Source organism: Phalaenopsis equestris, unplaced genomic scaffold, assembly GCF_001263595.1.
Source record: "Phalaenopsis equestris unplaced genomic scaffold, ASM126359v1 Scaffold000202, whole genome shotgun sequence".
NCBI lineage: Eukaryota > Viridiplantae > Streptophyta > Magnoliopsida > Asparagales > Orchidaceae > Phalaenopsis > Phalaenopsis equestris.
In genome coordinates, this window is record NW_018164644.1 from 2,441,700 (window position 1) to 2,455,573 (window position 13,874).

A 13,874-nucleotide genomic window follows, 5' to 3' on the forward strand; every position below is an offset into this window, starting at 1 on the left:
CAAGATGTCCCTCCCTAGAGACTACAAATATACATTTTCTCTTCAATCATACTATAAAAAAGATAGTTAAAATCGACAAAAAAACAGACAACTTTTATTACTTTAAAAAAATTATTCTAATTACCGACGATTTTACGACTACTTTTTATCTTAGTAATTTGCGACGACACAACTACAACATAAATCATCGCTTATCATTGTTATTTTATTTTCCGACTTTTATTAATTATAACCAACGGAATACTAAAAATAATATAAGTTATTATACTCTAACAAATACATGCTTTCATTTTGTAGATTTGAAATTGCATTATCTATCAACTGCCCACCCTTCTCTATTCACTTAATACCTAATTTTAATTCAAAAAATTTAATATAAGCTAACTTTTGAACCTTCCATCTCTGTAACCGCATGAGCTCATGCCACTCAATTATTTGATATAAAATAAAAATTGTGTATTTCTCCAATCTTTAATATAACATAAAACAAATATATCTCCCCTACATCTAAATTATCATTTCGATATCCATTGTCTATAAAATAAATAGTGAGCTTTTATCCTAAAATCAAATTTCATATATATATAATTGTACAGAATCGTATAAATTTCCAGCTATTCTGATCCCAACCCAATTGAATGCGAGCAGAGTTCTAATAAGCGAGAGCCACGCACGCTGGCGTTAAGCCACTACCCCTACCAAACTCCTGCCTCGTGCTTCCTCATCAATTCTCCCCTCTCTCTTACCTGTCTACCACGCACGTGCCGCAGCTAACCAGAGCAACTTCTATAATCCCACCTCCCTTCCTCCACGCTCCTTCAATCCCCCTCCCTTCTCCACCTTTATCCCTTCAGTCTTCCACTCCTAAACTCATCCATGGCTCCCGCCGCAATCTCACACCACTCTCCCAAGACCGTTTGCGTCATGGACTCTTCCAGCCGCCTTGGCGCCGCTCTCGTCGACCGCCTCCTTCACCGCGGCTACACCGTCCACGCAGCCGCCTTCGCTCGCGGTTCGAATCCGTTTTGTTATGTTTAGTTTTTTGGTCTTTTAATCTGCTGCATTGGTTTTTTTGGTTTGAGACAATTGATCGAACGGTTGGTGTGCATGCGCAGTTGATGCGACGAAGACGGCCTGGAGCGAGAACAAGCAGGTGAGGGTTTTCAGAGCAGATCCTTTGGATTACAACAGCATCGCCGGCGCGATTCGGGGTTGCTCCGGCTTATTCTACACCTTCGACGGCGAGTCCAATTACGACGTGAGTTCCATTTCCGGCGATCGATCGCCTCTAAGATAATCGCGATAAATTATTGCACTAAATCTTATTATTATTCGAGGGAAAAAATGATAATGTATGGCGCAGGAGTTCATGGTTGAAATAGAGCTGAGAGCCGCTCATAATGTGTTGGAAGCCTGCGCGCAGGCGGACGCCATGGAGAGGGTGGTCTTCACCTCCTCTGTTACAGCAGTAATATGGAATGAGAAGCTCAAAATTGCAGAGGATGTTGATGCGAGGGATTGGAGCGACCCTAATTTCTGCCGAAAATTTAAGGTAAAGTTATTTTCCGAAATACTTCTTTAATTTATGTTTTTCGGGGGACATTTACATTTACATATATACCTCATAATTCTTATATATTTACATGAAATCTTTACTATTATGTCAAAACTACCCCTATTATAATTTCTTAAAAGTGAAATACATAATTTCATATATATAAGTTTATAACATCGGAGTGTTTTAAATGTAAATATAGGCATTAGATATGTAAATAGATAAGAATTGTGCCGTATAGATGTAAATTTATGTTGCACATATCTCAAAGTAAATCATATAGATTTAAATCCCATTTTGGGAGAAATATTTGCGTACGTCTAACAGTGCTGCGTACGTCGATAGGTTATAGGGAGGGTATTGAGGGTTATATCCGTGTTATACCCCTGTAACCTACTCGCAACTAGTAAGTTCCGCGCTTCTGTTTTCATATATTGTAAGTTACATATAAATTACATGTATGTTACAATGAGGTTATAGGGGATATAACGCGGATATAACCCCCAAATACCCTCCATGTAACCTACCGACGTATGCAGCTCTGCGTACTTTAAACGTATGCAAATATTTCTCCCATTTTGGGCAAATATTTTTCTGTGCGGACTCCTGACGTAGCTTTACGTGTGGCGGAAGTTATTTCTGGGTTATTTTCAATAATACCGAAATAACTCAGAAATAACCCGCGGTTTTTATTTTTGGGTTATTTTTGTATTATTGAAAATAACCCATAAATAACCTGAAAATAACTCAGGTTTGGGTTAAGTCATGAGTCCGGACAGAAAATGCACTCAATTTTGGGGGCATATTTGCATGCGTACCGCACAATTGCAATTATTATGTATGTTTACAAATCTAACACCCCTGATTTAATATTTACATCCATAACACTTAAGCCTTTAACATCACATAAAAAAATACAGCTATCAGCACACTAAAGAGTTACAAAATATGACAGTTAAGATGTAGGATAGATATGTAAGATTGTGGGGTAAGTATGTAAATTTCCTAGAATTTCTGATTGTATTAATTGCTATTAATGTTATCAAATATATAAACTCACTTCGTCGCTTTCAAGTTTAACAGAGTGGTTGAACTGCTGTTGTACGACTCTGCGTCATTTGATGTCCAACTTTAACAAAATTGCAGATTTATCTTTTCTTAAACAATGAGGAGAACCGTAGCCTATGAATAACTTGTAGGAAATAATCTCTTCTTGTTGAACTACTTGAGGCTCCTGGAAAATTGGATTATTATTATTTTTTAGAAATTACATGTTGAGCACCTGAATATAACTATTTACAAATGAAGCCCCCTCATTCGAATTCTCACTCAAATATCAAAATTCATGAACCCCAACCCATAATTTTCACTTTTTATCAAGTTCTGAATGGCTTGATGGGGGCATGTTTGTAAATATCAATGTTTTGGATGTTGTGTTTGTAATATTGCGTTTTTGTTAGTATCCTATTTAAGTCTTTAGGAAGAAACATTTTATTTGGTTTATTTCATTAGGAATTTTGTAGAGATGGATGAGGAAGCCTTAGCATGCACCTCAAGGGCTGCGTCAGTTCAAAAATAAAACCAAGTCAAAGCTCTTACGAAGCTGGCTCTTCATGTATATAAGCCACTCACATTTGTTGTTCTTTTGGGTTTTAAAGTCGTTGGATTTGCTTGGAGATGCGTGCAGCACAAATTTTAAGTAAATCTAGTAGTTTGAAACTCAATCTAGTCCAAAGTTTTTTCCAATTATTTTATATCAAATTGAACTTCACTAAATTCAACGAGAATATAGCTTAAACCAAACCTCCATTTTCCTCATCAAAAACCTATTCTAAGTTAACACAATTAACTACCAATGTCAGCTATGGTATGCTTTGGCAAAGACGCTCTCCGAGAAGACGGCTTGGGCGCTCGCCATGGACCGAGGCGTCGACATGGTGGCTGTGAACGCAGGGCTAATCCTCGCCGGATCCGAGCTGTCGCTTTCGAACCCTTATCTAAAGGGCGCGCCCGAGATGTATGAAGATGGAGTGCTGGTGACAGTGAAGCTCAAGTCTCTAGTAGATGCTCATATCCGCGTCTTCGAATGCCCAGACGCCTACGGTCGATATCTTTGCTTCAACCACGCAATCTGCCACCCTGAAGATGCTGTCAAACTCGTTTGTATGCTCTCCCCCGGGCCGAGTCCTCCTTCGAGGTATATATTATCGTTGTTGTTTCACATATCAATTTTGGAATCAGACATGCGAACTACGACATAGAACGCATCATGCCTTCTTCTGGAAGTAATATTTTCTCGTTTGATGAAGTTCTTCTTAAAATATGTTTTGTGATGCAGTGAAGGGTTGAGGGTGATTCAGGAGAGGATACACAGCAAGAAATTAAACAAGCTCATGTTGGAATATGGAGATGGATTGTGAGCAGCAGAATAGGCAGTGGAGGTTTATTTCCATTTTCATGGTGTTGCTGAAGAATGGAGCATCACGGGTTTATTATTATTATTGTTTAATAACATTCTGTATTTATACATTATTGGGGCATATACATACATACCATTCAATTCTTATGCATTTACATATCTAACATCTAAATTTTAATTGCAACATTTATACCAGCTAAGTCCTCCACATCACATCAAAATACCACTATTTTAATTTTAAGAAGTGAATTGTATCTTTTGGTGCATAGGTAAGATGATATATATGTAAAATTTGAAGTTCAGCGGTTAGATATGTAAATGCATTAGAATTAAGTGGTATGTATGTATATCGTCCTTCATTATTTGTATTATTCAATTTAATGTTAAGAAGGTTTTCTTTCATTTTGATATGTTCCTATAGGGAACAGTGTTTTTCTGCATATTATTTAAACAATTTATTGGTTTGTAGTTTGTTGAAATGCTGATGGTAAATGAAGAGGGTTGAGCCTACAAGCATCAGAAATATGATTAACTAAGCATGATTTTTATTTGCTATTATAAAATAGGAAGATTTACGCATGCTTATTTATAATTAGATCATTTTGGCGTGATAAATTTATGCATGAAAAAAATTTATTTGCTATTATAAAATAGGAAGATTTACGCATGCTTATTTATAATTATATCATTTTGGCGTGATAAATTTATGCATGAAAAAAATTTATTTGCTATTATAAAATAGGAAGATTTACGCATGCTTATTTATAATTATATCATTTTGGCGTGATAAATTTATGCATGAAAACACACACAACACACACACACACACACACACACACACACATTCCGCGGTGTATGTCCCCTCTGAGGTTCAAATCTAGGGTACCCCCACCCTCCCTCCTCGAGCGACTGTTGCTATATGAGGGTTGTACTCGAGTGGTTAGACGCATGGGTCCAACCTTAGACTTGATGGGTTGCCCGTCAACCATCTTTATATATGTGTGCGTGCACGCATGGGATAAAAAACTAGCCCAATAGAAAAAACTCACTAAACAACACCACATAACAACGGCCTTCACATCCAAAAGTTGTCACCATAAGAATTCCTCAAGATAGCCAACTTCACCTCTATCTGCAAAAAAGCAAAAATTGAGAGAGCAAAACAAATGTTAGGTATAACTCATATACCATATAAGAGACAGATCCTAGAGCAGAGCAGAAGCATTTGTCCAATTGGAGGAGTTTTCCGTTATGTGGGTTGGGGGTGCGGGGTAAAGCCCTCGTGGTACGGTACAGGAGAAATTTTCTAATTACATATTGTACGCCAGAGTTATATATGTATATATATGTTATATTGCAACCCTAAGGGGACATTCTATACTCCTTTTTTGAATTGAAAGAAAGCTGTCACTCCCGATGACGTAGACATCTTTGCCGAACCTCGTTAAATCTCTGTGTTTTCTTTTGAATTTATGTTAATTCCTGCGTTTTTATGCCCTAAAATTCTCAATAGCAAACAACAAAGAATAAAACAGAATAGAGTTGGATAAAAATTATGACGAGGAAAATAGATCCAGAAAAAAACAAATTACAACCACAACCAAAATAGAGGAATATCTAAAGATGTAAAGAAAAACCACATAGCAACATCAAGAAAGAAAAGAAAAAAGAAATTTGAGCCAAGGAAGTTACATGCAAAATAAACATTAAAATTCCTTCCATGTATTGAGAATAACTAAAATAAAAACATCATAAATATTCAGAAAATTGGCCATCAAAATATCAGCGCAAAAAAAAAAAAAAACATAAAAATAAAATAAAAAATAAACAGCCCAAAATCTACAAAGCCAGCCACAAAATAAAAAAATACCGACCAAGAATTAAGAAAATAATGGTTTGTTTCCCAGGTTCAAACATTGCAAAGCTTTTTTTTTGTGCAAAAATAGATCTAAAAAAGGATTTTAATTATGTGAATAGAGAATTTTTATGTGCTAGAATGGACTCCATTGGTTTTCCTACCAAATTCATAAATTGAATCAAAACCTGTACACAAAATGTTAAATTCTCTACTATCATTAATAGTAAACGTCATGTTTATTTTACTACCTCTATTCTCTCAACATTTCACCATTATAATGAACGGACTCATTCTCTTAATTGCTAGAGAAAAAAAGAGAATTTTTCTTACTGCATCCCCACTTCCAAGCACCACATCTATGTGAATGAGCTCTTAGTTTTTGATAAAGATTCACCGCTCTCTCAAGTTATTTTTGCACTTCAAGGGACTTCCCATATGTGTACAAATACGGCTAAATCATCTATTTGTTTCTCTAATTCTGTCCCAGATCAGGAGAAACTTTATTTAAGCTGAAATTCCTTCCTTGGAAATACCTGGGAATCTCAATACGTTCCTCAAGAATTACTGCCTTCAATAGCCCGGGTAACCTTGAAAAGATTCAACGCATCCTTAGTTGCTGGAAACAAAAACAATTGTCATTTGTTAGTAGCCTCCAATTAGTTAGAAACTCCATTTGGAGTAATTTTACAATACTAGTTCAGATCCACTATTATTCCCATAGGCTTCAGGAAAAGCATTACCACCAAAATAAATACATAGTTCTGCTTTTTTGGAGTTCCGAGAGAAAGATTCATACAATAGATCGGCACAACATTACCAAGGGGCTCTTTGGTTCAGTGAGTTTGTTGGGTAGTATAATTCTTTTGCAAGGATTTGAGAAAATCATGTATTTGGTATGAAGAATTACAAATACAATATAAAATATGAATGAATTTGAAGTTTACACCGCAATTAATTTTGGCTAAATTCAGAATTTGACCGATTTGGCCGAATTTGAATTACACAGTTCATGTAAAATGTTCTAGGCAAGTTGCCGCCGCCGCTTCCGCAGGTTGCTGCTACCTCAGTTGCCGGCCACCCACTGATACCTCATTATTGCCGATATTATTACCTGCAAGATCACAAGAATTTTCTCCCTTCTAGTTATTCAGAATACTGTAAACTACATTTGGCTAGAAAAAAAAAATGTCCGAATATTCCAAAATGATAAATCCTTTGCTAAGAATGTCTAGAGATGCATTAAGTAATCTATTAAATTTAAAAGCAGAAAATAAAAATTCAAAACTTTAATTCCACAACACATTACAGCTCTTTACACTCTATAACAAGCATATGTTTCTCTGCTATAGTTGGTTTTTTCCACTTACATTGATGATATCTCTCTTACATGTTTTTTGTCCCTTGATCTAGAATATATGGTATGTAGAGCCTGCTGCTTTTCTCATTCAGTACCTCTTGGCACAATCTCGTTGCACATTTGAAAACTCCGAATGCTTTGGCGAGAAAAACTTTGTGCGACTTAAACCAATTGCCGTGAGGAGGTAGATTCCACAATCACAGTTTAAGAGAAAGAAAAGACTGCTAGGAAAAATATGGTTACAACTCACACACAATGACACAAATCCTCCATAATTCCTCATGTAAATAAGAGAGGATTAGAATATACAAATAAAAAATATTTCAAATATGAGAAAGATCGTATATTTAGATCCCTTTAAATTAAGTTAACTAATATTAATCTTCTTAATATACACACTTTCTAATTTATGGGTTACAACTCACACACAAATACTACATAATCCCTCATGCAAATAGGAGAGGATTAGAACATACAAATAAAGAATATTTCAAATATAGGAAAGATCATATTTTTAGATCTCTTGAAATTATGTTAACTAGTATTAATCTTCTTAATATACACACTTTCTAATTTATAACTATTAGATTTCAAAAGTTTCCATAACAATCACATATAACGAACAGTATTACAATTGGATTGGACTAAAAGGCAAGCATCAAACTTTCTTCATACAGCTTCCACTATTCTCTCAGAATGCACAAACTATAAAACAAATGACAATCAACATGATCCATGAAAATGATTTATCACAACTCAAAAAAGAAATATTAAATAACACAAATAAGAAATGAAATGAAAATGTGGATATTCTATTTGGGGGAATTCTTCTTCTTTAGAAGGTTACCAAATCTATGTAGCAATGCCTTCTTCTTCTGCAGCTGCCGCTGCTTAATCGGTGAAGTGTTTCCATTCTGCACATCTTCATCATCAATTGATTCGGCATAATGCTCCATTTCAGTGGGTGATTGCTTATCCATGGTTTCACCTTCAAAAATCTTTGGTTTCATCTTCACGAGATCCCATTCCTCTGCATTTTCATTGCCATTCTCCTCTAAATTGTTAATGCCCTCTTTAAAAACTTCCTGAGATTCTTCTGATGGAGCTTCTGAATTTCCTGTTTCAGTTTCATCAACTTTGCTTTCCCTGACTTCTAACATCTTTTGCAGTGTGTTGTAACTTTTATCACTATTACAAAGCTCCCCCTCTTCTTCCTCCATGGATGAAACCTTCAAGAGTGTTTCAGAAAGTTCTTTAATTTTCTCTGAAGCAGCAGAGTCCCGAACCCGGAGCTCCTCATTCTCCTGAAAGATGTTTTGCAGCTCATTCTCTTTATCCAATATTATCTCTTTGAAGCCTCTGCACTCTGCTTTTACTTCTTCAATAGCATCACTGGCAACAAATAGCTCGTATTCAGCTTGCCTCAACTTATCATGAAGCTTGTTTGCCTCTTCCTCAGCTGCTTTCACTTCACATTTTTTCATCTCAAGAGTCTCCATGGCTTTATCCCTCTCTAGCTTGATTGAAACAATTTCATCATCTGCCTTCTTCATGGCATTTCTCAAATTAATCTCCTTATCATCCCATTCAGCCATCAAGTCCTTCGCTTCGGTTTCAGACTTCTCAATCGTCTTTTTGAGACAAACAATCTCATATTTGGCTTCATCAAGCATGACCACATATTTTTCCTGGGTGTTTTTGAGGGTCAATTTTAATTCATCTACCTCAGCTGCAACACTATCAACCTCGGCTTGCTTGATCAAGAGCCTTTCTTGTACATCCCTGGCTTCTAAAGAGACTTCATGCAATGCTGCCGCCAATCCTTCCATTGCTTTCTTAGCTTTCTCTGAATCCTCTTTAGTAATTTGTAACTCAGCGGCAAGCTTACTGTTTTCCTGATTGAGGTTTTCCACAGTTGAAGTTGTAAGCTTCGTGTTGTTCAATGCTTGGGCCCTATCCTCCTCAGCTCGCCGGATCTCGCTCTTCAAGACTTCGACCATGTTTTTCAAATCCAACGCTTCCTGCTTTGCCAGAGTGAGTTGGATTTCAGATTTTTCATGATCTGCTTCATGGCTAGCCACTTCAAGCTCTAAAGCTTCAACCTTTCCCCTTAAAGAAATAATTTCAGATTCTGTATCATCAAGCATGGACTTGCTCTCTTCTACCTGCTTTGTCAAAGAAGCAAGAGAATCCTGAGCCAAACTTTCAGACTCTTTTATTTCTTCCAAGCTAGATTCTAACAACTCTGCCTTCTTCTTCCACTCATCCACAAGAACAGCCGCATCAGATTCAGCTTTCTTTGCATTTATGAGTTCACTCTTTAGCCCTTCAGCCAAGGTTTCCATCTGAGCCAACTTTTCTTCAGCTAGCTTTGCTTCTTCAAGTTCAACCTTCAAAGCTTCAACTTCTAAACCCAACTTCCTGATGAGCTCGGCTGTCTCCATGGACTTGCTCTCAAGCTTAGAGTGGAGTAAAGATTGCAAACGAGTGATTTCTCCAGAAAAAATTTCCACCTTCTCTGCATTAACCTCTGCAATCTTCATGGCGTCTTCAGCATGACTCAGTGCAGTATTCTTGGCATCAATGGTCATTGCCAGGTCATGTTTTGCTCTTTGAAGCTCCTCTGTGACAGATAGCAGTGCTTTAACATCTGCAGCATGGCGATTTTGGATGTCTTCAAGTTCTTTGTTCCATTCTTTCTCCCTCTTTTGAGCAGCTTCAATGGCAGCTTGCTCCAGTTCATCTGCACGAAACTTGTCAAGCTCTGAACTCTCCTCAGCTTTCTTCTGAGCTAATAGAGTTTCTGCAAGCTTCTCGCTCACCTCTTCCACTGCTTTCTTGACATCACTCAGCTCCTCAATGACACGGGTTTTCTCCTTCTCTTCAAAGGCTAATTGTTCTTTTGCTGTTCTGAGATCCTCCAGTACTGCAGCAAGCTGCGCCTGAAGCTCCGACCCCTTTAATGCTCGTGATTGTTTCTATCAATCATGAACCAAATTAATACAATACAATAAATTTGCACTTTTGTGAGCAAATCTCACTCAAATTGTAGGCTTGCTTTACTTACATCAGGAGTGGTACTACTTTTCGGTGATCTGCGGTTAGCCACTGGCTTTAAATCTGCAGATCTTGGAGAAAAATCAATAGAAAAACCAGGTTTCTTCAGCGGGGAAGGAGAATCAGCGTCCAGCACGAGAGATCCCAGCCTACCAATTTTGCTAGCTGGTCCATTTTTGTTGTTGACAGGATCAGGCAAGCCAGATCTGCTCAACATCCAATTCTCACAATATTTACATCAAGAAGTTTATCCGCATGGATCAAAACTCAAGACTAAAGTTGCATCAATTAGAAAACTAAATCTAAGAAATGATTCAATAAATAAAACCAAACATCACTCTATAGATATCTACTCAAAAGTTAAGCCACGAAGAGATCTATCTTCACAGTGTCTCAGAAGCCAAATCCACATGCCATTGCAGCTATAAATCAAAACAAATCTAAAAAGAAACAATCCATTTGGACACCAAACTAAAAGAAACTAAAAAAAAACAGGAACAAGAACACAGATGCAATTTTAACAGAGAAACGAAGATCTGATATGGGGCAAGAGCTCTAGCTTACTTGGATTTGGATGAGAGCATTGCATCCACTTCCAGTATCAAATTGCAGGAGAGAAAAACTTATGGTTTCACAGATGGAAAGCAGCGCGATTCACGAAAAAGGTTGGAGGGAGGTTGAGAGGAGAAGAAGATAAAATGTCGGAGGAGTTTGCAGTCTCCACGATCTCGACAGCCAAAAGTATCACCTCCAGCGTAGCCGCTTTCTCTCTCTTCTTTCTCTGAGCTGGCTCTGTCTGTGTCCTCCACTGGTTTTTTACGGCGAGGGTAAAGAGGAGAAACTAGAAAGAGGGGAGAAGCAGAAATAGGCGGTAACCTTTCCCTGATCCAACCACGAGTGAAGACGACGAGTTGGTTTATATTTACCACATTTTAGTTAAAGAAAGCGTGCTTGATTAAATCTGTGAAGTATGACTCATTTATTAAAATTTGGAGTCTTTTAAAATTGAAGAGGTGTCTCCTGAAATGAAGAATAGTGTCTCTTGAAATTAAAGAGTTGTCTCTTAGAATTTAATGAGTTGGGAGGTAATTTATCTGTGAGTTTTATCTATATATATAATGTGTAACCCTATGTGTATTAATTAGACTCCTCTGAAATAACCACGCTTTGCTCCCGAGGACGTAGGCATATTTGCCGAACCTCGTAAATCTCTGTGTTCTTCTGATTTTGTGTCGATTTCTGTTTTTCTTCGCCCTAAATTTCTCAACAAAATCGTATAATAAAAAACAATAAATTTTGTGTACTCAGCATTTAAAACATTTAATTATATATAATTAATATATATAGTGAATTCTTTTAATGATGTCGGATTTTCTAATATAAATCTTAGTGTAATTTTGTTCTGGTGTAATTATATTTCATGATTTTGATTTCTAATTAATTGAAGCCATAATTGTATATTTTCATCCTAATATTTGAGTTGTGATCTATCTACCCCGTGGCTCTAGCCTCCAAGACTTATAGAAGGAATCCCCAAGAAAGAGCTTGACTAAAATGATAAAGTGACTAGACAAATAACTTCCGATTCATAGAAATCTAGACATAATTATGACCGGTTTATAAAAATAATAATAATAATAACTTATATTTAATTAAATGCTCTCTTTTTTTTTCTCTCAAAATAGGGCTCTATTTTTTAGTACAATCCTTCTCTTTTAGTCGGTCTCATTCCTCGTTCTCATCTTACACTCTATTTCTTAAGTGCGATTTCACAGACCAAAAAAAAAAAAAACACAAACCATAATCATTACACCAATGTCGCTCGATCCTCAAATTCGAAATCCAACATCGATATCCTGTCAGTCTCACTACGAACCAACTAAGATTACACATTCTCGGGATACCAACAAACCAACACCATTGAATGCTAACAACATCACATCATCTCAACCCTTCCTATAAACCTACAAGATCTCTCATAACATAAACGTTCCATACTCTGTCCTGCATAGACACTGTCTATTTTTTTTTTTGTATACATCATATAAATATTGAAATTTTAATGTTAAATATATAAATATTAATGCTTGGGTATACCCTAAAAAAATATTATAAAAATATTATATATTTATTTATTTATTTTAATTAAAACTAGGCTGCAAACTGTGCTTAGTTGATTAGTGCCTCTCACGAATGGCACAGCCAGGCGGAATGAGGGCATTTGTGTAAATTCATTTTAAGTAGCCCGCATTGAATTAACAGCAGGAGCAATTGTTTATTAAGTTGAAAACTAATACTCGGATGAAAATTGAAGTGTTGGGTAGATTTGTAAGTGGGCCATATTAGAATTCTTCGAAGCTGCACCCTGATCCAAAACGACGACGTGGCCAATTTTGATTAGTCGTTCGAATGAAGCAGACGCTGAGTGTGCTTAGAATAATTGTTCTTCAATTAAGGAAATTAACGACAGTACAGCATAGCAAATAAATTAGAAAGCCTTTGTACCGGCCCACCAACCCAAATATGATCCAACAAGCTATTCTGTCTTGTATTAATGTGTTACACAGGTCAGATTCGGATCAACCTGATTGAAGCTGGGTCGGGTTCGTGTTTCATTTTCTAACACATTCAATGTTTTGGTATGGATCGAGTAAAGTAATTTTGGGTTGGGTCAATTTTGAGTCATACTCTTACTTGATCCTCGAACACAATTTGGATTCCTTGCCATCGTTGCCAACCAAATTCCCATATCATTCATGGTTGGTTTATGTTATCACCATCGATTGATTTAGAAAAGTATTGTTACGAATCATCCAATGGTAGCCATTTTCTATCCAATATCATGTGTCATCGAATGATTGAAAACCATCTCTACATGTTCTTCGATGCTCATCTTCCTTGTTAGTGGTTTTCCTTCGTATCATAAAAATAATAAAGTTAACCTCGTATTATTGTTTGACATCTAATATTTTTTATTGCTTCCAAATGATTAAATATTGATGTTTGATGTTGATCATGTTAGTAACTCAGCCTCCCTAACGTGGGAGCTGACCGACTCGTGGAACAACAATTGCTAGAGTGTCACTGATGAGGAATTGTAGTTGTTGTAGTACCGCGCACCCACCCTTTCTCCCCCTCTCCTTTCCTATTCCATCCTGTTTCGTATTTCTATTCAGTTTCAATTCCTTCATATTCTAATGCTCGTCTTTTCTAAACCTTTTCATTTATATTCCTTCATATTCTATTGCCTACCCTTTTTACCACATTCTACTTCTATCCCAATTTCAATTTTCTTTATGTTTCTTTGTGTTAGGATCCTTTATATTATGTTGTGTTTGCCCCTATGGAGTTGAGGGTTTTGATGATTGTTGATTTTAGTTGCTGTCTTTGAGGCATTCTTCTCCCTTCAGGGATTGCAGGATGACGAGAAGGTGCTCCAGTTGTAATTCGCCTCAGGTGGTGATTGTCTCCAAGAGTCCAAGTGATACTCCAGCTATAATTAGACCTCAGTGAGACATTTATTCTTCCGCAAGCCCTTTGGCCTTGGTTCTAATAGTCGCAAACCATCTTCTCTGTTCTAGCCCAGGCCTCTAGTCCCCATCCAGTTGTCGCAAGCCACCTTCCAGCC

At 36.8% G+C, this 13,874-nt stretch overlaps 2 protein-coding genes across 4 annotated transcripts; one reads left to right on the plus strand and one right to left on the minus strand.

Annotated features, from left to right (window-relative positions):
* Positions 1 to 623: 623 nt before the first annotated feature.
* Positions 624 to 4,379, plus strand: LOC110022655 (cinnamoyl-CoA reductase-like SNL6). Its single transcript, XM_020721712.1, has 5 exons — positions 624 to 1,012; positions 1,116 to 1,258; positions 1,364 to 1,552; positions 3,418 to 3,752; positions 3,894 to 4,379. The coding sequence occupies exons 1-5, from the start codon at positions 877 to 879 to the stop codon at positions 3,973 to 3,975; spliced, it is 885 nt and encodes a 294-aa protein (XP_020577371.1). The 5' UTR covers positions 624 to 876; the 3' UTR covers positions 3,976 to 4,379.
* Positions 4,380 to 6,385: 2,006 nt separating this feature from the next.
* On the minus strand, positions 6,386 to 11,138 carry LOC110022654 (WEB family protein At3g02930, chloroplastic-like). Of its 3 annotated transcripts, XR_002293805.1 has the most exons (5): positions 10,811 to 11,138; positions 10,257 to 10,452; positions 8,037 to 10,167; positions 6,777 to 6,943; positions 6,386 to 6,448 (listed from the first exon to the last, which is right to left on the minus strand). XR_002293805.1 is itself a non-coding variant. In XM_020721710.1 (4 exons), exons 1-4 carry the CDS (start codon positions 10,828 to 10,830, stop codon positions 6,891 to 6,893), a joined length of 2,400 nt encoding a protein of 799 aa, XP_020577369.1. In that variant the 5' UTR covers positions 10,831 to 11,138; the 3' UTR covers positions 6,685 to 6,890. The 3 variants fall into 3 exon arrangements, 2 of the variants coding, with proteins under 2 accessions (XP_020577369.1, XP_020577370.1); XM_020721710.1 differs by lacking the exon at positions 6,386 to 6,448 and having other exon boundaries at positions 6,685 to 6,943; XM_020721711.1 differs by lacking the exons at positions 6,386 to 6,448; positions 6,777 to 6,943 and having other exon boundaries at positions 7,797 to 10,167.
* Between the last annotated feature and the right edge of the window lie 2,736 nt (positions 11,139 to 13,874).

Excerpts from the sequence above, each read along its gene's own strand:
- LOC110022655 (XM_020721712.1), top strand. The coding sequence starts at position 877 with ATGGCTCCCGCCGCAATCTCACACCACTCTCCCAAGACCGTTTGCGTC. Across the intron at positions 1,013-1,115 it reads CGCAGCCGCCTTCGCTCGCG|TTGATGCGACGAAGACGGCC; the intron begins GTTCGAATCCGT and ends GTGCATGCGCAG. Across the intron at positions 1,553-3,417 it reads ATTTCTGCCGAAAATTTAAG|CTATGGTATGCTTTGGCAAA; the intron begins GTAAAGTTATTT and ends TACCAATGTCAG.
- LOC110022654 (XM_020721710.1), bottom strand. The coding sequence starts at position 10,830 with ATGCTCTCATCCAAATCCAA. Across the intron at positions 10,453-10,810 it reads ATGCTCTCATCCAAATCCAA|ATCTGGCTTGCCTGATCCTG; the intron begins GTAAGCTAGAGC and ends GATGTTGAGCAG. Across the intron at positions 10,168-10,256 it reads AAAGTAGTACCACTCCTGAT|AAACAATCACGAGCATTAAA; the intron begins GTAAGTAAAGCA and ends CATGATTGATAG.